Source organism: Ammospiza caudacuta, chromosome 7, assembly GCF_027887145.1.
Source record: "Ammospiza caudacuta isolate bAmmCau1 chromosome 7, bAmmCau1.pri, whole genome shotgun sequence".
NCBI classification, from domain to species: Eukaryota; Metazoa; Chordata; class Aves; order Passeriformes; family Passerellidae; genus Ammospiza; species Ammospiza caudacuta.
In genome coordinates, this window is record NC_080599.1 from 36,752,394 (window position 1) to 36,774,886 (window position 22,493).

Here is a 22,493-nt window from a genome sequence, read left to right on the forward strand (position 1 = left end):
AGTCAATTGCTGAGCAATCTGACAAATGAAGGGTTGAGATTCTGCACCTCATGAGGAGATTAGTGTTGCTATCTGCCCAGTTTGGGTGCTGAACAGTAAGTGGCTGTACAACAAACTCCCTGGTTCTGTAGGATGTGTTCAGTAAGCAATACAGTAAGAACTACTCATGTCAGCTGCAAAAGAGGACTAGCACTTACTGACTGGAAAAGTAAACCTGTTTCTTGATTATATTTACTGTATCATGTTCATGGCACATGTTTTTAGGTCTAGCACATGAATTCAAGTGTACAGAATTTCACCCTAAGTTATAGCAAATTTCACCGTTTAAGGAAAACCTATCTGATCCCAAAAAAGTCTGCTTCTGGTGAGTCAGACTAGCATATAAGATGCACATACTAGAAAAGAACAAGAGTGCATTTCTTCAAATAGGCCTCAGGAAGCTTCCAGCACTACAAAATGGCTGAGTGAAAGAACGGATTGCTAACCCCCCCTCAGGACAGCAGAAAGCTGTGGAGCAAGCAGAGCACCACTGCATGGCAGGAAGGACAAAGGGTTGCAATGTAGCTTGACCTACTCTTCCAACAGCTTGAGGGTATCCTAAGGCTTCATGTTGGTGAGATTAAAAAAGGATCTTTAGAAGCAGAGGTTTTCAGACTTGCTGGATGAATTCCAAAGCAAGTAATGACTTCTACTTTCTGTGGCACCTAAGCAACCTTCAAGAGATCAAAAACCCATCCCAGTTTCATGAATGACCATTTTATTTTCATGTATTTCAGTAGTTACAAATATAGTAGTTGACTGAGTATTTGCTTCCTTCTCCCAAGTAGCTTTATTAAATAATCAAGTGGGTTTTAAAACATAGCTTTTAAGCACATTTTTGATTAGAAAAATATTTTTTGTGAATCCTGGATTAGACAGATATTAATGCTTCCTCTCATATTTTGAAGTAATTTAACATGCTGGTTTCTGAAACATATACTTTATCTCTCCATAAGAAAAGAAATACAAGCATTTATTTCATACCAGTTCTTTAAGTTTTGTATTTTGAGCTTGAAAACAGTTGGAAAAGTTTAGTTTGCTATACACATATATATATATATATATATACACACCTCTAAATACACAAGATACTGCAATTCCTCAATTTAACACTACTCCTCTTACCTGAAGATGGTTACAAAAAAAATAGTCTTAGTTGCTGTAACTTTTTTTTACAAGTTGGATATGGTTACAAGATCCTGGATTACAAAATGCTTGATTCCATTAGCTTTTGAATGGACAAATAGGTTTTTTAGGTTGATATGCTTTAAAGTCGTGTAGCTTGTAGCATTTGCCATCATAACAAAATATAAGAGAAAGTTAAAAACCAACTTTACACTTTTTACTTAAAAACCACATAAGAAATGCAATACGGAACATACTGAAATGGAAATTTTTCAACAAACAATATATAGTATTAACAATATGTAGAAGCACTAAGCAGCAATTTTTTTTCTTTGTAATACTGCTCCAGCAATTGTTTACTTCCTGTAGATTTAGGACTACAACTAACTGGTACTGCATGAAGAGATCTGCAGTTGAAAAATTGACTTGAACAATAACCCACAGAAATTCTACTCCTTTAAAAAAATGGGATTATTCTTACACTCATGTAAAAATTACTGTAAATTAAATCCCAACTTCCATATGATTTACTTTCTGCAGTCACATATACAACACTGCTATTTCGTAGGCTACCCAACAGAGCAGGTAACCTCTAAATTTCCACAGGCAAAAGGCTGACAGCAAATCTTGAAATACTTTCTTATGAAAAACAACAACAAAAAAATCCCAAACCCCAAACCCTTTGAAAAGTGTTGTTAAAGCACTGTATTATGGTTTTAAACTCAAGTAATAAAGCATGCCCACAAGGCATTTCTTCCACCAATCCATGCTGCAACCAAGGGAACCAGCCCTATTACTGTATAATAAAACTAGACTATTACAGAGGGCTCTCTCTATGCACTTTTGAACTCTAAAGACAACTGACTAATATTTGAATTTTAAAACAGTAACTCAATTCAAGCATAGAAAGTTTCTGGGCAACCCCTATCCCACACTGACTCCTAAACTTTGCTTTAGATACGACCTAGCTCTTTTTTTTTCTTCATGGGAGTAAAGTTTGGCCTTTGAAAATAAAGAATACCTGTGATCAGCATGATCCTTAAATATCTGCCCTAGCCAAATGTTTTTACAGGGTTTTTTGTGCATCTTTCCAATCTGGCACAGACCTGCTCCCTAGGGGACTGTCACATGAGCATCATCTTTAGGCTAAAACTCATTTACAGAACATGACCCATAGCAAAAAATGCCAAGCCCAAGTTCAAAGAATGATTTTGCTTACAAGAAACCTCCTGGCATCATGTAGTGCAACGGCCCTGCTCACACATGGTCAGCTGGAGCAGGCTGCCCTGCACAATGTCCAGTCAGGCTGAGTATCCAGGGATAGCAACTCAAACTCTTTAGGAAACCTGTTCCAGTGTTTGATCATCCTCTCACTAAAAATCTGTTTCCTTGTGTTCAGATGGAACCCCTAACTGTGTCCATTTAGTCCATTCACTGAAAGCTGCTGAGAAGAGCCTGACTCCTCCATCTTCATTCCCTCCTGCCAGGAGCCAAGATCTCCCCCAACTCTTTTCTTCCCAACGCCTGCAAGTTCCAGCTCTCTCAGCCACTCACACGTGGTTCTGTGCTAGAGCTGCTCCACTAAGTTTGTATCCTTCAAGTACCAGGGAGTCCAGCACTCCAGATGGATGCTCATCAGTGCTGAATAACGAGGAAGGACCATCTCCCCACACCTGCTAGCAAAGCTTTGGCCTCTGCTGCCACAAGGCTGCATTGCCAGCTCACAGTCAGTTTACTGACAGTCTGCTGGCCAGTTACTCCCCAGTGGAGGATTGCCCCTTACAGAACTTTGTGAGATTCCTGTGTCCAGTTCTTCAGCCTGTCAGGGCCCCTCAGAAAGGCAGTACCATCAGCTGGTGGCACTGCTACTCCTCCCAGTTGATATGGTTTGTAAACTCCATCCCATAATTCAGGTCATTAATGATGATGACTAGTGTTGGCCCCAGTACTCAGCCAGAGGGTACACCACCACTGAGTTGCCTCCAGCTGGACTTAGTGCCACTGATTAAACCCCCTGTGCCCCCTCATGCAGCCAGCTTTTAATCCATCTCACTTCCCACTTATCCAACCTGTACTTCACCAGTCTGCCTACTGATGTAAAAGGTAAACAACACAGACTGTTCTCCCAAATCCCCAAAGCTTATTGGAGATGGCAGTAAGACTGGTCCAGCAAGATTTCCCTGCTGTACAACTATGCTGACTAGCCCGACCACCTTTTAGAAATGCTCTCCAGGAGGATTCTTTTCCATCATATTATCAAGGGCTTGGGTGAAGCTGATTAGCCTGTGGATTCCCAAATCCTCTTTCTTGGTTTTCTTGAAGAGTGGTATTTTCTCTTTTCTAGTCTACTGGAACATCTCTTAATCCCCCTGGCCATTCAAAGATAACCAAGAGTGGCCCTGCAATGGCATTAGCCAGCTCCCTCAACACTTTGGGTGCAATCTGTCAGGCTCAAGAACTCCAGGTAAAGTGCACCCTAACCCAATCCTCCACCACCAACCAAGGCTCCAGATTTCCCCACTAGTCTCAGGGGCCTGGAATTCCTGCACGGTTGTTTTACTGGTAGTGACTGATGCAAAGGCAGCACAGAGTACCTCAGCCATGTCATTGGTCACCACCTTCCCTGCCCCATTCAACAGCAGGCTCATCTTTCTTGTTCTTGTCCCTGAAGAACCCTTCTTGCTATTCTGCCTGAAGGCTGAGGAACTACCCCACAGCAAATGGCTACTCTGGCTCCTCAGGCCATGTGCCCTTTGCCACACCCACAATGCAGTCCTGACACTTCTGGAGGCAATAAAGAACATGCTTTCATTGCACAGGGGAGCTGGTCAGGAGTCCAAGCTGATTTTTCTGGCCTATGCTTTGTGCAGTGGAAGGCAACATACTGAAATGATCTCTCTCATGTGCTCTTTAAAATATTTATACCTTTGTGTATCTCTACTATGATTTAAAATTTCTGTATAAATGTGTAATGTTATAGACATGGTGAAGATATAAGAAATAATGTACTTGAAGGCTCAAGTACTGTATCAGAAATATGCACTGACTTTGTAAAAAAATTACTGTAATTATATTAAGCAAAATAATGACTAAACATTGCTGATTAGGAAGATGTAAAACAAAATGAGTGGTTTTCCCTGTAATTTTTACTGCAGAATTCATCTGTAGGACTTCTACTTAAACCCTTTTCTTCTCATGCAGCATTACAGTATTTTCCCCCCACCCATCCCACAAAACAAAAAAAAAACCAAAGATTCCACTAGGTGTTACAGATTGCACTTTTAAAGCAGACTCGCCAGTCTTCTGCATTTCCAGTGTCCTATTTTAATCTGTTGACATACACAGTCTTCCATTTTATGAAACTGGAAGATTTCGCCTAAGTACTTCTTTTGATGCTGGAGAAATGTTATCTGGGAAAATTACTTCAAACTCTATAATTAAGTCTCCCCGTTGGTCAGGATTTTTGGGAAATGGCAAACCATATCCTATAATTCTTCTTCTCATCCCAGGCTTTACCACTTCATTGACTGTCATGGGTATGGTTCTTCCTTCTATCGTTGGCACGTTGAAAGAGCTGCCACACAAAGCCTAAAGAAAGATTGTAATATGAGGAAAAAAAATTGGTCAGAACTTTTTTGTACCTATAAATGAATTTAGATTATATAAAAGTGACTAGCGTTCTAAATACCATTTCTCCTATGCACTTCCCAGATTTCAAAATTTTAATACTGTGTTCCTCTCTTAAAAAGAGAAAACTTTAATTTGTCATTGAATATCAGTGAATTTATGAATGTTACACAATGGTTACTGGAGGGTAATTGAGCTTTTATGTCCTTCAAAGACGTTATCAAATAATAAAGAGAGCTAAGCAAAATGAATTCCTCACTCATACCTCTCTACAGATGTCAGTCTTCTAAATTTCCACTGGAAATTTAGAATCCCATTTCACTTTTTGTTTGTTTACATTGCACAGGACTTTTTTCCTAATACATTATCAACCTCTATTATATCAAATTTCAGAACATTTAAGTGTCTATAAGCAGAGGCATTTAGAATCACAGCTGTCTTAAGTGAATATCTGTGGTGCCTAAAGAAATTCAAACAACAATATTGTTGCACCAAAATTTGACCATTACAGACCTTCTGCTTTATCCAACAGTTTATTTTCATTACTAGGATCTCTGAGAGTAAGACTCTGATTCCTGCAACTTCACCTGATTCAGCACACTTAGTATACATTGATAATGCCCAATTTACATAACAATGCAATGAGTCTAAACAGGCTTTTATCTGTGAAGGAACTGTATTACCCACATTAATATTAAATATTGTCTTTTCTTCCTCCCTCACTACTTTAAGTGCTTCACCTCACTTCACACTTATTGTAGAATTCCTTAAGGTAGCTTAATTTACACGAAGTTCATAATGAAATCAAGAGTTTATTTCTCTACCTGATACTAATTAAGAAGAAAAAAATACCTTACACACACAGCTACCATGCAGCTTTAACCATTGTATCATATTGTAATAACATCAAACACTTGGAGTTCTACCACAAGAGAAACTTACCTCCCTTAAGCTGATCTTAACAGGATAGACAATATTTGATCCATCTCTCTTGAAATGAGAGTGAGGTTTATCTTTAATGATAAAAACAATATCAGCTGGAATCGTGTTGGGTGTTTCATCGCCTTCTTTTGGAAAAGTGATCTTGGTGCCTTCTTTCCATCCTCTTTTGATCTCAATAGTGAGGATTTTGTCCTCTGTTCGGACGCTTCTGCCATCTGGGTTAAGCCTTTTGCGTGAAATCCTCATTCTTTTCGTGCAGCCATGATAGATCTCTTCCAGGGACACTTTCAGTTCATGGATTACAGGGGGATCTTGTTTACGACGTAACTGGCTGCCAACTGTATTCCTTTCCCTTGGAAAACCATTCATACTGAAACTAGTGAAGGATCCAAATGGGTCACCATCCACCTCCATGTCTTCAGTGTCTCTGCCACCAGGCATCCTCCTCCCAAAGAAGATCTCAAAAGGATTTGTGCCACCAAAGAAAGCTGCAAATGTAGCATGTGGGTCTCCATGGAAGGAGTACCGGAAGGTGCCACCCTGGCCATCAGATCCTCCAGCTCCTCCTTTAAGACCTAAACAGGAAAAACAAGGCAAGTTAAAAACAAATTGGGACTTAGTATAAGCTTTCCTGCTGTACAGTGTAATGATATCAGGACTGATGAGTCAGAAAGATATTTGCAGTAGAGTGAAAGGTCTGCTTTTCAGGGAGGATTCCCCATGAGAATGCGAGGTACTAACTAGCAATTCAACAGCTTGAACAGCAAGGTTTCTGAAGCTCTAGAATGACTTCAGAAGAACAGGTATTCTGACACTGGCAATTTCATTTCATGTGATTAAAACCAGTTATTTTAATCAATTAGCATCTTAAGGGCAGAAGACAGGTTTGCTTGATTTGAACTCTTCTTGTTCTGCAAAGTGTTTTGGGAATTGCATCCTTCTACAAGGTCACTGCTGGGGAAAATTACTCACTATCATATGCAACATATTCCATAGCCTCCACAGCTCAGCTGTAACTCAGTGTTAATTAGTTTTACCCATTTTCCTGCAAATTGTTCTGAGTAAAAGGTAACATGCCAACAGTCAAGTACATATATGCTTCCTTAATATTAAATTTAGAACCCCAAAACTATCACATAGCTTGTGTTCCTATAGTACAAAGCATAGGAAGCCTCTTCAATGCAGCCACAAATAAAAGCATCATGGAACTTACTAAGATCCATTTGATACAAAACCCCTTGTATACACTATCACCATGTCCGTGCTAAAAATCAGAAGGTTCTCAACAGTTTTGTTCTATCTTTCACATGGTGAGATCTAAATCTCATTTCTTCATGCCAACAACTCTCACTGAAAATTCTCTTGTACTTCCTGCGCTCCCATTTCAAATCAAGCTAAAATCAATTTTTTTCAATGCCTCTTTCCCAATCAGTGATCAATTACTTCCTTGTAATGGTGCTCTTCTGCACTAACCATTTCAGGGTGCTTTCTCAGACTATTAGAAGGCTGAAAGTCTTCTTAAGATACTTTTGTCCTAAAGTAAACAGTTTTAAAGTCTTAAACTTAAAATGCTTGTTGTTTAAACTTTTTTTTCAGCCTTAGACAACTCAAAACTACAGCTGCTATCATACTTTTATAACCATAGAAAAACGAAGGCTTACATTATGAGGGAGGCATTCTATAAATTTGAAAGAGGGGTTTGTAGGGGTTTTTTTTAGCTCAGTGTTCTCATGCATAACCTTAATGTTAGGTACCAACACTAACCAGCTAAAACATCAGACACTTCAATACCAGAGCAAAAGTACTTAAACTGAAGTTTGTTGATGTCAAACATCCTTCTGACACACTACTGTTGATGCCAAATATGCAGATCAGGGGATTCAGTCTGTGACAGCAGAAGGACACCTCCTGGAATAGCTGGCCAGAAGTTACTGAAGGTACATCCAGTTCCTGGCTGCAAAAACACTGAAGATTCCTCGTTCTTACAAACCCCAACCCTCTGCATTTCCATTAAAACCCTCTCAGAAGAGCTTAGAGAGCAACTGAGGCATCAGGAGATATTCCCACATTCAACATTTTAAAAGATCATACTTTATATCTTTGCCAAAAATACTAAATAATGCTATTTAACTGTAAAATAATTGTAAAAAGCATGGCCCCAAGCAAATAGCAATGAGCAGGCCTACTTGTCACAACGGAAGTTGTTATTTTAAAAGGAATTTCTGATACCATACACATTTATGGAAAGGGATGTTAATGACTTCCTCTGTTGCTCAATCATAACACTGAAAGTCATGTCGGTCAAAAATTTAAAAAAATAAAAAAAATCATCCTCTCCAGATAACCATTTTAGGATAAATGTGACATTTCTGAGGCCTCATTCTCTTGGCATGTTATCACTGTTTACAATTAAAGCTAAAAAATTGTTCTGGTATTTCATGACATCAGCCAAATTCTTTCCTCTCTAGGCACAAAGCCAAGGACAACTACAGGCTGGACACCTGGGCTTTTGCTCAGAAGGACTGCTTTGCCTAGATCAAGCAGATTGGCCTTAAGCAAAATTTTTTAAAAAGAATACAAGCCTTTTGAACTGCATCTCAAAAACTGCTCTGGCAGAGGAAGGCAGCAGTCAGAGATCACAGAAAGCTATCCATGTGTGATAGAAACTTATTCTGTTTAGTAACTTTTTGCCTGTCATGTATTTGGGGTTTGTACTAAGCCCCATTAAATTAGGAAATTAAACTTTACCAGCATTAAAGCCCAGCAATGCATTTTATACTTAAAATCTTATGAGCAGAACAAATACATTGTAAATATGCTGTCTAAAGAGAACACATACTATGTCTTCGTATTTTTACTTTGCTTCATTCAACATGATGAAAGTGACCAACCAAAGCATAACAAAGACATACATACCTTCCTCCCCAAACTGATCATAAATATCTCTCTTTTTGGGATCACTCAGCACTTCATAAGCTTCTGCAACCTCTTTGAACTTTTCTTCTGCATGGGGAGATTTGTTTTTATCTGGATGCCATTTCAGCGCTTGTTTTCTGTAAGCCTTTTTGATATCCTCGTCAGAAGCCCCTTTTTCAATTCCCAGGATAGAATAGTAATCTTTCCCCATCCTGAGTGCTGGAGGAATTCAGATTTTCTTTGCTGTAAAGGAAGCAGCGTCCAGTGTCTTAGCAAGGTGGAGATGCTAGAGAAGGAAAAATAAAAATCAAACTTTGAATCGAAACAAACAAGAGCTGCTACAAAACAACAAACTCTAGGCTACATGAAGAAAGCCCGGAGAGGCTGTCCTGTTTCATTCCGTGCCCCGTGGCTCATTTATAAAGCATTACGGAGCGGGCACGCAGCGCCCTCCCCCGCAGGCCGCTCTTTCTAGAACGCCCAAGCCCTCACGTCACTTCCCCGCCGCCGGCCTCGGCTCGCGCCGTCCCGCGCCTGCGCAGCAGCGCCAGCCCGGCCCCGGAGCGCCCGAGCGGAGCTGAGGGGGAACGCGGAGCGGGAACTGCGCCTTGCACCAGCCCGGCGCACCCAGCCCCGGCGCACCCAGCCCCGGCGCACCCAGCCCCGGCGCACCCAGCCCCGGCGCACCCAGCCCCGGCGCACCCAGCCCCGGCGCATCCAGCCGCTCCCGGGGCTCCTCTGGCCCCGGCGACAGCCTGAAACCCACCCAGAGTAATTATAGCGTTTTATTTCACTGTTCTGTTTCTATAGAGACAGCTGTACACAACTCTTTTCCAAATATATCAACATGGAGCTGTACCCTTTCCAGCAAAGGCTATGAAGAATTTTACACCCGTATCAACGACAAAGCTTCTGAAAGCAAAATTTCCTTTCTTTAAAAATAAAATTAAGCCACTGTCAACCACAGCTGACCATAGCAATGTACTATTAAGCAGTAAGAATGAATCTGAGCAAAAAAATACCACTTTGTTTACCACAACTCAAGCTACTAAATTAAAGCAGATCAAAATGTAAATCCTGTCTCAGCCTTCTTTTATGGAATAGGAAATACCAAGATTATTATACAAGTATGGCAATATACCAAACAAATATCTTTCATCTGATGAGATGCTAATAACAGAAAAATACTTGGTTCTTACACATTTGTTTTTTAAAATATATAAAACAAATTCTACTACTGAAGTATTTCTCGTGCTCCATAGAGAAAATGCTATGAAGTTTTAGCCTGCAAGATTTCTTTTGTACCTCTGTTAAGAGCTATGGGTCAAAAAATCAGCTACGTTTATCAGTAGGGCAATGAACCACATGACAGATTAACACAACTGAAAAATTACTCCTCTCTGGAACAAAGTATTAGAATACAACACTTTGGGTCATATCCAGACGTTGTCTGTATGAAAACAATTCTAGGCTGAATTATGAAGGAGGTAATTAAGCTCAGCTGCCTTCCTTCTAACAATAAACTCACTAATCCTCTGACTCAGGGAGCATATTTGAAGCCATTTTCTAGAACCTGCTCAAACTTACAAGAGACTGATAAGAAGGGACAGAAAATGCTTCCTTAGCCAGAAAGTACTAGAAAAAGATTTGGGACTTTACTTTCACTTTCTTAGTTTGCGTCATCCTCCTAATCCTCATACCATTATCTTTTCTTTTCCAACGTCTAGTAAATAGAATTTACTAGATTCCTTCCCGTGTTTCTACCTTGATGTGTTCCATCAGTATGCCCATTTCCCAGAATCCTTGCATTTCAGAGCCTGCTGCTTTGTGTCCAAGTCCCACAGGTCCCTGCAGTGTTTGTAACCGCGGCCCCTGGGCTGGGAGCTCACGGCTTTGCCCCGGCAGGAGTCAGAGCACAGAGCCCCCGGCGGGCCCCGCACAGCCCCAGCGATCCCGCACAGCCCCCGGCGGGCCCGCACAGCCCCAGCGATCCCGCACAGCCCCCGGCGATCCCACACAGCCCCAGCGATCCCGCACAGCCCCAGCGATCCCGCACAGCCCCAGCGATCCCGCACAGCCCCCGGCGGGCCCCGCACAGCCCCCGGCGGGCCCCGCACAGCCCCCGGCGGGCCCCGCACAGCCCCCGGCGGGCCCCGCACAGCCCCCGGCGGGCCCCGCACAGCCCCAGCGATCCCACACAGCCCCAGCGATCCCGCACAGCCCCCGGCGGGCCCGCACAGCCCCCGGCGATCCCACACAGCCCCCGGCGATCCCGCACAGCCCCAGCGATCCCGCACAGCCCCCGGCGGGCCCCGCACAGCCCCCGGCGGGCCCCGCACAGCCCCCGGCGGGCCCCGCACAGCCCCCGGCGGGCCCCGCACAGCCCCCGGCGATCCCGCACAGCCCCCGGCGGGCCCCGCACAGCCCCAGCGATCCCGCACAGCCCCCGGCGATCCCGCACAGCCCCCGGCGATCCCGCACAGCCCCCGGCGATCCCGCACAGCCCCCGGCGGGCCCCGCACAGCCCCCGGCGGGCCCCGCACAGCCCTCACAAACCAGCAGCAGTGAGTCCTGTAAATCACTCAAGCCTTCCAGAAGCACTAAACTACACAGCTAGAAAATTAGTAAAGCCATAAGCCAAGCCTTGATTAAGCATGATTCTGTAAGAAAGCTAAGGAAATTCTCAGATGTACAAATCCAGTAACATACCAGGCCAGGAAGCCACCTCAAAAACATAACAGAAACCCTCCCCCACCATCACTTAACTTTCCTCCTCACTCTACCACATTAATTCTCCAACTGATATATCACATTATGACTCAATTAACCTTTTACATAATCAGTTGTTTATACAGTCTTCAAATACAACAGCTACATTCCATTTCAAGCATACACAAAGAAGTTATCATCCTTCCAGTATCAAGTGGGATCTCTGAAGCTCTTGGTTATAGTCAACCCTGTAAAACAATTTTCCACCAAAGCAGGCAGTCTCAGACGTGACTTTCTGTTCTTACAAGCTACTTCAGGGTAATGCCATGGTGCTCCTATTCTGTACTGACGAAGCCAACAGCCTGTATTTGTCCAGTGCTTTTTTACATCACTGGGTTTTGTTACAGTATAAACTGGGGGGGAAGGAATTTCAGTTCAAGCTTTTTAACGTTGACTAGGGGGAAAAATGGTACATTTTCAAATGTAACAAGCTACTAAAATGCCAAATAGACTATTAAAAATGTTATTGTCAGGAAAACAGAATAAAATTTTGAAAACATGCAAAACTTGTCTAATATAACCAAGCTCTTACCTAGAAGATTTTCTATGTGCTTTGATCAAAACCTATGACATTCACTTGTAATACTAGACTTCCTTTTTTCATCTAAAGTGTGTATGAAATACATACTAGGAAACTGAAAATTCTTCCTTCAGCAGCTGCACTTCAGAGACAGAGCCTGACTAATGCATTCCACTTGAGAATTGTTGCTTTAAAATGTCTTTTCCATTATTCTCTCAGAACAACTATAGTTTAACTCACATACATAGGCCAAGAGCTATAAGTCTTGTTTGGCAGAAAGTGGGGGCAGGGTCACAGGAACAGCAGTGCTGATATCAGCTTTGAATCAGCTGATTTCTTTAAAAAAGCCTTCACAACAAGTAAGAGAAATTATGTAAGCATTCATAATAACATACTGAACTCAAATTATAGATTAATCATGAATTAGCACCAGCGTGTTAAGGAAAAGCTTCTTGGCTGAACAGTGTCAATATTCCCTCAAGCTGAATAAAAATGCTCATTATTTGCTTTAAATTAAACCATTTCTTCTGTACTGCTTACTTATTAAACCACAGAAACAAAACTGAGAAAGACAGGACTAGATCACAGAACAAATTAAAGAGCAAACAAAACCACAAAGGCAAATTCCAGACAGATCACAACTATAAATACACATGTGCACATAAATGTCAAGGCACAGGAGCCAAATCCCTCCCCAGGAAAAGCTTTCACAATTAAGTGCACAATATTTGCAAACCCACATTAATGAATGGAATAAATTCATACTCATCTACAATGGTTTGAAGCACACCCATATACAAGAAAATAATTTCCTGTAACATTATCCATTGTTTACCTGGAAAAAAAATCCTACAACTCTTCTCCCCACCATCTTGAACTGGATGTAGCTGCTGCCTGAGCTATGTTTGTCTTTATATACAATTTATACTGTGAATAAGACCTGGTACATGCAAGCCCCATTCATGAACTCTATAATTAAATCGAGTTTCACCACAGAACTATTCAGTAGCTGGTATCATACACAGAAATAAGTTTTGGAGTCTACAACAGAAGCAATAATTAGTATAAAAAATATATCTAACATAAAATGCAAAATAAAACCTGCAGAGCATCACAGTTCTTTCTAGTGGATGGCCCTAAAAGAAAAGCTTAATTTAGTAATGCCCTTCATACCACAGTAAGAACCAAATTTATCAAATTTTTACTTGAGTTCTCTGTGGAAATTGCTACTGTGACAGAAGTAAAAAGTTAACTGTACATAAGGATTCTGGGGCTGACTTTACAGCTAAATGAATAATCATAAAAGCAAAGTGAAATGCCACATGACTTACAATAAATTCATTATATTTAGGTTACACCAGTCCTAGTGTCAACAAATATGTTTTATATTTTTCATTGGCAGTATGTCTTTTAAAACAGTGTCTATAATATTACTGGAACATACATTAAATTCTGCCAACAGGCCAAAGGATATATTTTAAGGTCTTTTATGGAAAAGCTTACTTAAAATATACATTCCAGAAATTACATGAATTATTGAGTGTAAAATCTCAAACCAGAGATACACTGTTACCACTTCTGAATCCCAAAAATGTATTTTTAAGGATGTGATTCACATAAGTCTTCAATTTCATTTGGAAAAGACTACATGACAAGATGTTAGTAATTTTTTTTAAATTAGTTTTAACTTTCTTATTACTTTTTGTAACAATAGACCAAAAGTCAGAAAGAAAATGTACAACTGAAAATATTCATCACACTTTAAAACTTACTATAGTTTATAATATGCTAAGTTATGGGTTGGGTTCCTGTCCTCAGGAAATTATTATTTCCATTACACACTGATCAGAACATAGCAAACTTATATCTCATACCTGATTCCTGTTTACTAAGTCACAATCTTTACTATGGCTGGAAAACAAAAATACTCTTGGAATAAACATCCATATTTCAACTTTTCACAACGAAGAGGGAATGAACAACTATGTGAAAGCAAGCAGAGCTCTAGGGATTCAGCAGTGATGTACAGATTGATGAAAACACAGGACTGCACTTGGAAACTCAAAAGGAACCATCCAAAGTATGGCCACACAAAGCAACACCAAGAATTTCCATCTACAAGTTAAGACTTCCCCCTTCTAAAAGAATACACATTCCAAACAAGAATACACATTCTATAGGTGCTTTTCAATTCCTTAGATTCTGTGTCCATTTCAATCCCTACCCACGCATTTCTGTGAAGGGATTCTTGCTCAGTTTGAGTGGTGATCAGCAAAAATGCCAATCATGCAAAACATTCACCAGGTTCTCTCCCATAACTGACTGTGCCTGTCTGACACACTGCTGGGAACTTCAAGTAGTTAAGAATGTTCTCACAATCTTCTGTAAATATCTGTATGGAAAAGTGCAGTGTTTTGGTACAGAGAAATGCCTCCTGTTATTAGCAAAAAATCCCCCCCATTCACAACAAAGCTGAAGTTCTCTTTCCTCCATGAAAATGTATGATTTTAACAAGTTCTGCATAATTCACTAGTTAAGTTGTAAGTCAGTGCCAACACACTGAATGTTTTCAATACCATCACAAAGGACTGATTTACTGCATTTACTGGATGTACATATAGTTTATACATAGCCAGGGGCTTCCATGCCCCACACTGTTTTCTCAGCATGAAGACTACACCACTTCATAGAATATATGTTGTTTATAAAAGGTTTTAAAAGTACTGATTAATTCTGATCAGTGACAAAAAGACTACAAGATTGCTTGGTAGCCAGAAAAAAAAAAAAACCACAAAAAAACCCCAAGTATTAGTTGATACTAGGACACAAAAATCCCAGAAAACATTACTCATGTAAACACTACAGTACCAAGAGTCCATCTACACTGTTAACACTCAGCTATTCTGCCCCCCCCACCATGTGTATTATTTAAAATAAAAAATGTTCAGATAACCATAACAGATAAAAAAAATGTAAGCATTTCCATGTGAGAAACTGAAGATGATTGAATTCTTCAGTCTCCAAAAAACACAGAAGTCACTAAGGTCTGCAAGGTCAACAAATGATGGAGGAAGGAGGAAATGAATCGTTTAAGGTCTATATCCATTGCCAGAGGCAAAGTGTAATCAGAAGAAGCTAGTTTAAATAATAAAATGAAGAAATTCTGTGATAGGTTTCCATGTCAAAGGACACTGGAGACTCAATAATGATGTCAGTGGGACACTGAATAAATAAGAATATTCACTGGGACACTGAATAAATAAAAAAGACATGCACTGCAAGTTTCTTAACAAAAAAAACAGAGCAGGAATGTCAGAATACTGCAAAAATGTGTGGACCCCTACTCTTTTGTCCTGCAGATGTGCTTATTATACAAATACTGGAAAATAATGAATGAGTATACTATACTATAATAAGTATATCTGTAATGTTTTCCACCTAAATAGAGAGGTGGAGTTTACAAGAAATACACTTTTTATAAACAGGCATTTAGTTGCACTTGCGAAGATGTTTTCAGTAAACTGAGGCTTAATTTGACATTCACAGTCAAGAGGTTCAGCCCCCCTCCTGCAACACAAAAGAGGCAGAAATATCTCTAAAAATATAAGGACAGGATGGGCAGCTCATTGTGCAGCCCAGCACTCCCCAGGGCACAGCCCAGAGCTCCATTTGCTCGGGGCTGGACACGAGGGCAGCAGCTCAGACCTGAGAACTGCATTGGCTCCCGACCACATCTTCCACCAATGAATCCCGGGGCAGGAGAACTTCTGTGACCTCATACCCGTGCTATGCACTGATTAACAGCAAAAGGACAATGGAAAACCCAGCACCAGTTTCCACAATAAGCCCTGCTGACTTTCCTTGAAGAAACTCGAGTTGAAGAAAGTGTTTAGAAGGCATTTATTGCAACACCCTACATAAGGTTAGTTATTACAGTTCTGACCCCCAGGAAACATTAGGATGGGCAGTGTGTTTTATTTAATATCTACTTCGATGGCTGGAGTATAGCACATCATCTCTTTTGGCCTAGAAAAAGGAGGGTATCTACCACCTGGAACTATTTACTGTTTACCTTAAGCACAGTAGCAACTCCTTCATGCATAACAAAGTAACCCAGTGGGGTTTTTCCACCAAACAATACAAGTAATAACTTGCTGTCTTAAAAAAGATATGGAAATAATGAATCAGGGCACCTGTAGAATAAAGATACTCCTCACTGATTAGCTCTTGCAAAAACGTCTCTGTGACTGGCACAGACACAATTCAGATGTGACCTGATCTGAACCTGAAGTCTGTCCTTCCAGTGGTTCTCAGCCTACCATTAGGTACTTGGATTTGTTCTATTAAAAATAAACCAAAAAAAAAAAAAAAAAAAAAAAAAACCAAAAAAAACACTGTCCCACCACACTGCCGGTTTGGAACATTCATTAGTGAAACATAACACATTATAGAAATATTTTCCTAACGATGAATATACTCTACAGGTTTACACAGAAGGCTGACAAACTCATGTAGTATTTTATCACTACTTCTGTCATGTTCCATAACTAAGGAACAGACAGAAGTCATGTCTGCAAATCATTTTTTCTTCTTGCAAAAGCATTAGGGGTTTTTTTGACATAATTAAAAAGCTATCAATAAGAAACAACTGATGGATACGGGCCACACACAAGATAGTGTGGGTGGAAGGTAGGTGGAAGATGCTTGCACAATCCCCATGCAAATTTTCTTTGTTTTCTTGAGGTTTCTTCCCCTTTAATAATGTCAGAAGTTATTAGTTTCCAGAAGAAAATGAACTATTTTTTCAGCCTTGATGAAGATATGAACTGCAAACACAATAAATCCAGCTGAAAAGCGGCTCAGCTACACTGTATTGTTTTAATTGCTGTTACACTCATGCAAGATCAAGGTTATTAATGCACTACCAAAAAAAGAACTGCCCACATTTTTGCTGTGGACATGTGATCCCACTGCTCTTACATAAGCAAAAGAAGGTGCTCACACGAGATGCTTTTTCCAGAGTGTGCTCGTCAAAATCCCACCCAGCAGCTCTGATTCATGCAGCCAGTTTTACATGCAAGGCTGAAAACACACACACTGAACGGTGGTACAAAGACAGGAATTTAAAAAGGAGATGTCAGCACAATGCTGCTCAACGTGAAAGGAGAACAGATGTCAGTAAGAATGTATTTCACCTACAGGAGACAGAAAGACAAGCAGCTCTAGTTATATTTACTACAATCTGCTGGAAGAGAAGTCAAAATAGTTGCTCACTACTCTTTGCAATGTTTTAACCACATCCCATAGCTAAGTTATGTTTCATAACTGGTTTCCCCCTTCTCTATCAGCCTAGGAAAGTTTCAAGATAAAAAGCAACTACTTTGCAGTTAATATCTTAAATTACTTTATTCCTCTAGATTACAGAGTGCTTAGCTAGCTAAGAGGTAAAGAAGGCATGACATGGAAGGTACAACTCAGCAGGAAAATACCTAGGTGTTCTGAAGGGATACCAAATTTCAGTATCTATTCTACTAAGAAACTATCGGAATGCAGACTCAGAAAAGATTTACTTTTCTATGTTTGGGATTTTTTAAAATTTATGCTATGATCCACCAACAGTTTGTTTAAAAAGAAGATGCTCTGACTCACAAATCAAGAAGTAAAATTGTTAGCTTAATTAAACAGTATCAGAAAGAATACTACCAGACATCAGGCCCGGGTAATAAGGAAGTACACCAATCAAGCTTTGGAGCAATCAAGCTTTTCCCACTTCAAGAAGAGAATTCTGAATATTAATTATGCCTTAAATACAGTACTTACTCACTAATTAACAGGTCTTAAATGCACTTTCTTCAGTGCATTGCTGCAGAGGGATATTTTAAGACACTTCCATCCTCTACAGCTACTGCTGCATTAATCATTTGTTCTCCTTTCAGAGTCTCTCAGTCCCCACCTCAGCCTCTCTTAATCCCTATTCATATGCAACTTCCAGGACAGCCCCACCGCCCAACTTTTCATGCAAGGCCTTTCACTATTCTCCCCCATCAGGGAAGAATTTTTCAGATGCTTACAGCAAATTCTCTGTGCTCTCCAAGCTTTCTTTCCCATGACATGGCCACAAAAACACCCAATCCCCTGGAACAAGTCAGTGCTGAGCACTGATGACACGATCACGCTGACTAATATTATCCAGCTGCCTTTGGCACAGCATTCCTTCTACAGAACGATCCCGTCTCTTTGCACAGCAGCTGTATCTAAGGAAGGAGTGAGTGTTCTCTGACTTATCCTCCTACATCGGACATACCCAGTGCAACGGGGGCTTGATGCCATTTGAGAGCCTCCTGGAAGGTAACCAAAATTTTATATCAAATACATATCAAACGAGATGCACAAGAGTAAAACGTGCAAGGGAAGAGCTCTAAAGATTCTACATTTACTCAGCTTCTATATGAAGTTTTGATACACTAAAACCTTTTTCTAGGAAAGGCAGAATGACTAAATGTAAGCCAAAACCACCAGCTATGACATTCCCCCCCCCAAACTCTCTATGTAAAAATTATCCAAATACTACAAAATTGTGGATCTGAAAACTGTAATTACTACTTCAGTGCACATGTATTAAATACAAAAACTCATGACAGATCAACAGTTGTTTCTCTCAGCAGTTATTTAAGGGAGTTTCCCACTGATAATGTTGCAGATCCTGGACACACTTTGCCCAGTGCAGGAGCAGCAGCTGACAGGATCTGAATCCATTGATCCACACCTCCCAAAGTGAGGAAATCATCAGATTTCAGCCGAGCAGCAATGCCTTGCAGAAAGCATGGCAGGCACAGGTCATCCTTCTCTCAGAGAACATCAGCACTTCTATACAGGCGTTCAGGGTACTGAGGCAGAGCTAAACAAAACATCCTACCCAGAGGGTTGCACAGGCAGCTTCATGAGAAATGCAATTCTTTACTTATTTGCCTTGTGAGATGCCTCCTTACTTGTACCAGAGAAGCACTTCTTTCAGGACAGCCTTACCTTCTGGTCTGATCACCACAGAGCAAAGTTGAAGTGAATTGTAAAAGAGAAAAAAAACCCAATCAACCCAGCAGAACTCAAAGCATGCATGCACTGAAGTGGCTTTGGTTATGCAGAGGATTTGTGTCAGTTCCACACTTTTACACTGATGCTTTTGCAATACCTGAACTAATATAGAAATACCCTGAGGACCTTTTGATAAAATGATTCTTTCACACACAGCATACGATTACTTTTTTCCTCAAAACCATCCATTACTTAAATCTCTGATAACCCACACAAATAAAAGGTTTTCTGACTTGTCAGATATTTACACTCACTGTTTCTCAGTGAATACATCCAGTAGAATATTTTAGTCTGATGATTACTGCAAAAAACAACCATTACGTCCTGAAAACCACGGGGGATGTCATAATCTGGTAAATTCAGTTAAGGGAGACATCATCCTCCAATCTCTAAAAGAAACAGTGAAGAGACTTTAAAAAAATCCATATTCCTCTGTTTCTTACACTGCCAGCTATCTATCTATCTATCTAGACTCTGAAAGGTAAGATGTTCACTTTTCTACTATTCATCCTTCTTTAGTAAGAGTAGTTACTGTATGAAGCGAACCTTATTTTGCACAACAAATGCTCTCAGGCTCTGGCAGCCCAAGCAAACAACTACTTACATCAAGCACATGGAACTTCCTAGAAGGCATCTAGGAAAGAGGCAGTGCAGGCAACCCCTGCAGGTAAGAAGGCAGGACATCCTGCTGTGACATGCCAGCAACATCGAACAAATACTGCAGTGAGCACTGTGAAGGGGTTAGATCCTCACCCCACTCCATTCACAGATTAAACAGAATCAATTAATCCTACAGGGATCATTTTCTTAACAGAAATATCATCTAATAGAGGGAAATGAAGACAAGAGTGCTTAAGAGATGTGGTTTTCTAACAGATAGGTTCTAAGTGCCATCATGGGAAATACAGACAGATTAAAGTGTTAATAAAGGTCATTAGATCAACTTAGGAACAGTGAAAGTAAAGGCAAAATATTTGTATAGTGTACAATACTGTGAGATCGTTCTCCTCTTCAGTTTGCTAAATCTCATATTCTGACTGCAAAGCCTACAGTGACTTCAAGAACTGAGAAGATCGAGGAATAACAGACATACTAAATATCACTCTCAGCCTTCAAATAAAGCATCACCTCAAAGAGTAGCAAAAAGCTGATAAAAAACCCTGAAAATTAACATTCACCTATCATCTGTTGTTTATGAATTCACCTAGAACACTTTCCATAGCAGACAAGAGTGTTTGTATTAGCCCAAGGTGTTATGACTGCTTAAAAATTACCAGCACTGCATGGCTACTGGCTTGTCCCACAGAACTTAGCAAAGAAACAGCAGCACATTTTGTAACTGTAAAACGCAAAGCACACTGATGCTGCCCTTCATCCAGGCAGGAGAGAGCCAGAAAACACATAGCCACTGGCCAGGAGTGGTTTCAATGTGTCACAGTCAACTACTATTGCTCAACTCAAATTATACAAGTAACTACTTGCTACACAGTCAAACTATTAGTAGCTAAAAGAATGAACAAAGAGTGTTTAGCAACAGCAGCAAAGAGCCAAGCATAAGAATTAGATTCCCGCACTCCAAGAGTAATTTAACTTTTTCCCCAATCCCTCCAGCTAACACAGCTACATTAATGGAAAGTATAAGCTAATTCTTATGTACAGGCTTTTGCAGCAAAAGTCTCAGGGCAGCAAGTTTCACCTGGCTGTAGCAATACACTATCATCTGCCTAGAAGCATACAGGAATTTTTAACTTTGTGGAATATATTACTCCTATAACCTTTCTTAACTGCACTACCTCGATAGTATTATGGGAGTTAAAAATCTAGCAATTTCTTAGCTTCCTTTAGTGAAGTTACCTGCACTAGAGAATGCAGGATAATCTGAGCTCAGCAACACTGTGACTTATAGTCTATTGAATTCATCCCAATTACAATCGCCTTAAGGCAGCCAGGAGCTACAAGGCAGCACTGAAGGACAGGGAAGGGAAAACACTGAGAGCTATTTTCTTATGCGAATCCAAGAGTCCCTACACACAGCCCCAAGCAGACCAAGCCCAAAACAACAGCTTCCCAGGTAAAAGCACTGACCACAAACAGACCACACTCACTTCAGGCTGGAAGAGATCTGCCACGCTTCACTTTCAAAGCAGGTATGCTTTAAAAAAAGGCATGACGTTTATATCGTGATGAAAAAGGAACGGATGAATGCATAGAAATATTCTTTAAAAACTGTAAGGCATCTCCTCAGAATGGTTCAGAACGCCGTCGTACAGCCGTTCCGCTCCGGTATGATGCAGTCTCTATTGCTAGGATTCCTAAGGAGATGTTCTACGACCTTATCCTGATGAGAAGCCTTTACAACACCGTCATCCCTGTTCAGCACGACAGTTCATCCCCACCGGGTCACAGGACCTTAACAGGACCCAGATTAAAGCATTACACACTCCAGTTTTTCATTAAAGCTTGTGCTTGCGCAGCCAAGACCACAATCCCCCAGCTCTAAATCGTACATTAACAACGAACATTTTCGGCTATGGAATAAACAACCATGGACAACCGCAGGACGAAGCAAGCGAAGCTCCGCTAAAGTAGAGAGCTGGTCCCGTTTCGCGGGGTGTGGAACGACCCAAAAATCCGTTCGAAACGAGCGGCCGCGCCCGCAGGATGGCAGCGGGCCGCGAGCAGCGGCGGGACGGGCCGGCTGCGGGCCCTGCCCCGGGCCCAACGGCTCGGCCGCTCCGCCGCCTCGGCACCGGCCGGCGAGCCGCCTCCCGCCCCTGCCGCCCGGGCTGCCCCGCCAGGCGCCGAGGCGGCTCCCCCGTAAACGGCGCTCGCGTTATTGTCTGTGACAACGCCCGGCGGCCGCGCACCGCGGGAGCCTATCCCCGGGGCACCGTCGCGCTCCGGCGGGAAGAGAGCCCGGCGCTCCGGACCCCGCCTCAGCCCAGGGCAGCGACGCCGCTGCCACCGCCACAGCCCGGGCAGCAGCCGGGAAGGCAGAGCACCCCTAAAGCGCAGTGCGGCGCGGGCAGGCGGCGCTGCCGCAGCCCCGGGCCGGTCCCGCGCGCCCCCCGCACTCACCGAGCGTCGCCGCCGCCTCAGCCCGGGCCCGACCGCGCTCCCGGCAACCCCCGCAGCGCAGCCTCCGCTCCCCCGCGCGCACCCGCGGCTCCACGGCAAATGACGCGAGAACTGCGCGCTGCCTCCCCCCACCCCCCCGCGCGCTGCCCTCCCTTCGCCCCACGTGACTCTCCCGGCCCTATCAGCAGCGTCTCCAAGCGCTCGCGCCTCCCGTGGAAACATCGCGATCTCACCCCACCCCCTGCGAGGCGGCCCCGGAGGCCCCGCGGGGCCGGCTGGGCGGGGCCGGCAGAAACGCCGCGAGGCTTCTCCGCCGTTCTCCGGCGCCCACAATGAAATCCCGCCCGAGATCTCGCGAGGTTTCGGCGCGCTCCCCCCGAGCACG

General features: G+C 42.1%; 2 protein-coding genes across 4 annotated transcripts; one reads left to right on the plus strand and one right to left on the minus strand.

Moving 5' to 3' along the window:
* Window positions 1–805: 805 nt before the first annotated feature.
* Window positions 806–22,235, minus strand: DNAJB4 (DnaJ heat shock protein family (Hsp40) member B4). 3 transcript variants are annotated; one of them, XM_058808419.1, is made up of 4 exons: window positions 22,109–22,235; window positions 8,650–8,935; window positions 5,734–6,308; window positions 806–4,752 (listed from the first exon to the last, which is right to left on the minus strand). In XM_058808419.1, exons 2-4 carry the CDS (start codon window positions 8,858–8,860, stop codon window positions 4,519–4,521), a joined length of 1,020 nt encoding a protein of 339 aa, XP_058664402.1. In that variant the 5' UTR covers window positions 8,861–8,935; window positions 22,109–22,235; the 3' UTR covers window positions 806–4,518. The 3 variants fall into 3 exon arrangements, with proteins under 3 accessions (XP_058664402.1, XP_058664403.1, XP_058664405.1); XM_058808420.1 differs by lacking the exon at window positions 22,109–22,235 and adding an exon at window positions 21,136–21,666; XM_058808422.1 differs by lacking the exon at window positions 22,109–22,235 and adding an exon at window positions 12,047–13,007.
* Window positions 21,692–22,444, plus strand: LOC131559666 (serine/arginine repetitive matrix protein 1-like). The gene has a single exon (XM_058808083.1). It carries the CDS (start codon window positions 21,692–21,694, stop codon window positions 22,442–22,444), a length of 753 nt encoding a protein of 250 aa, XP_058664066.1.
* Window positions 22,445–22,493: the final 49 nt, after the last annotated feature.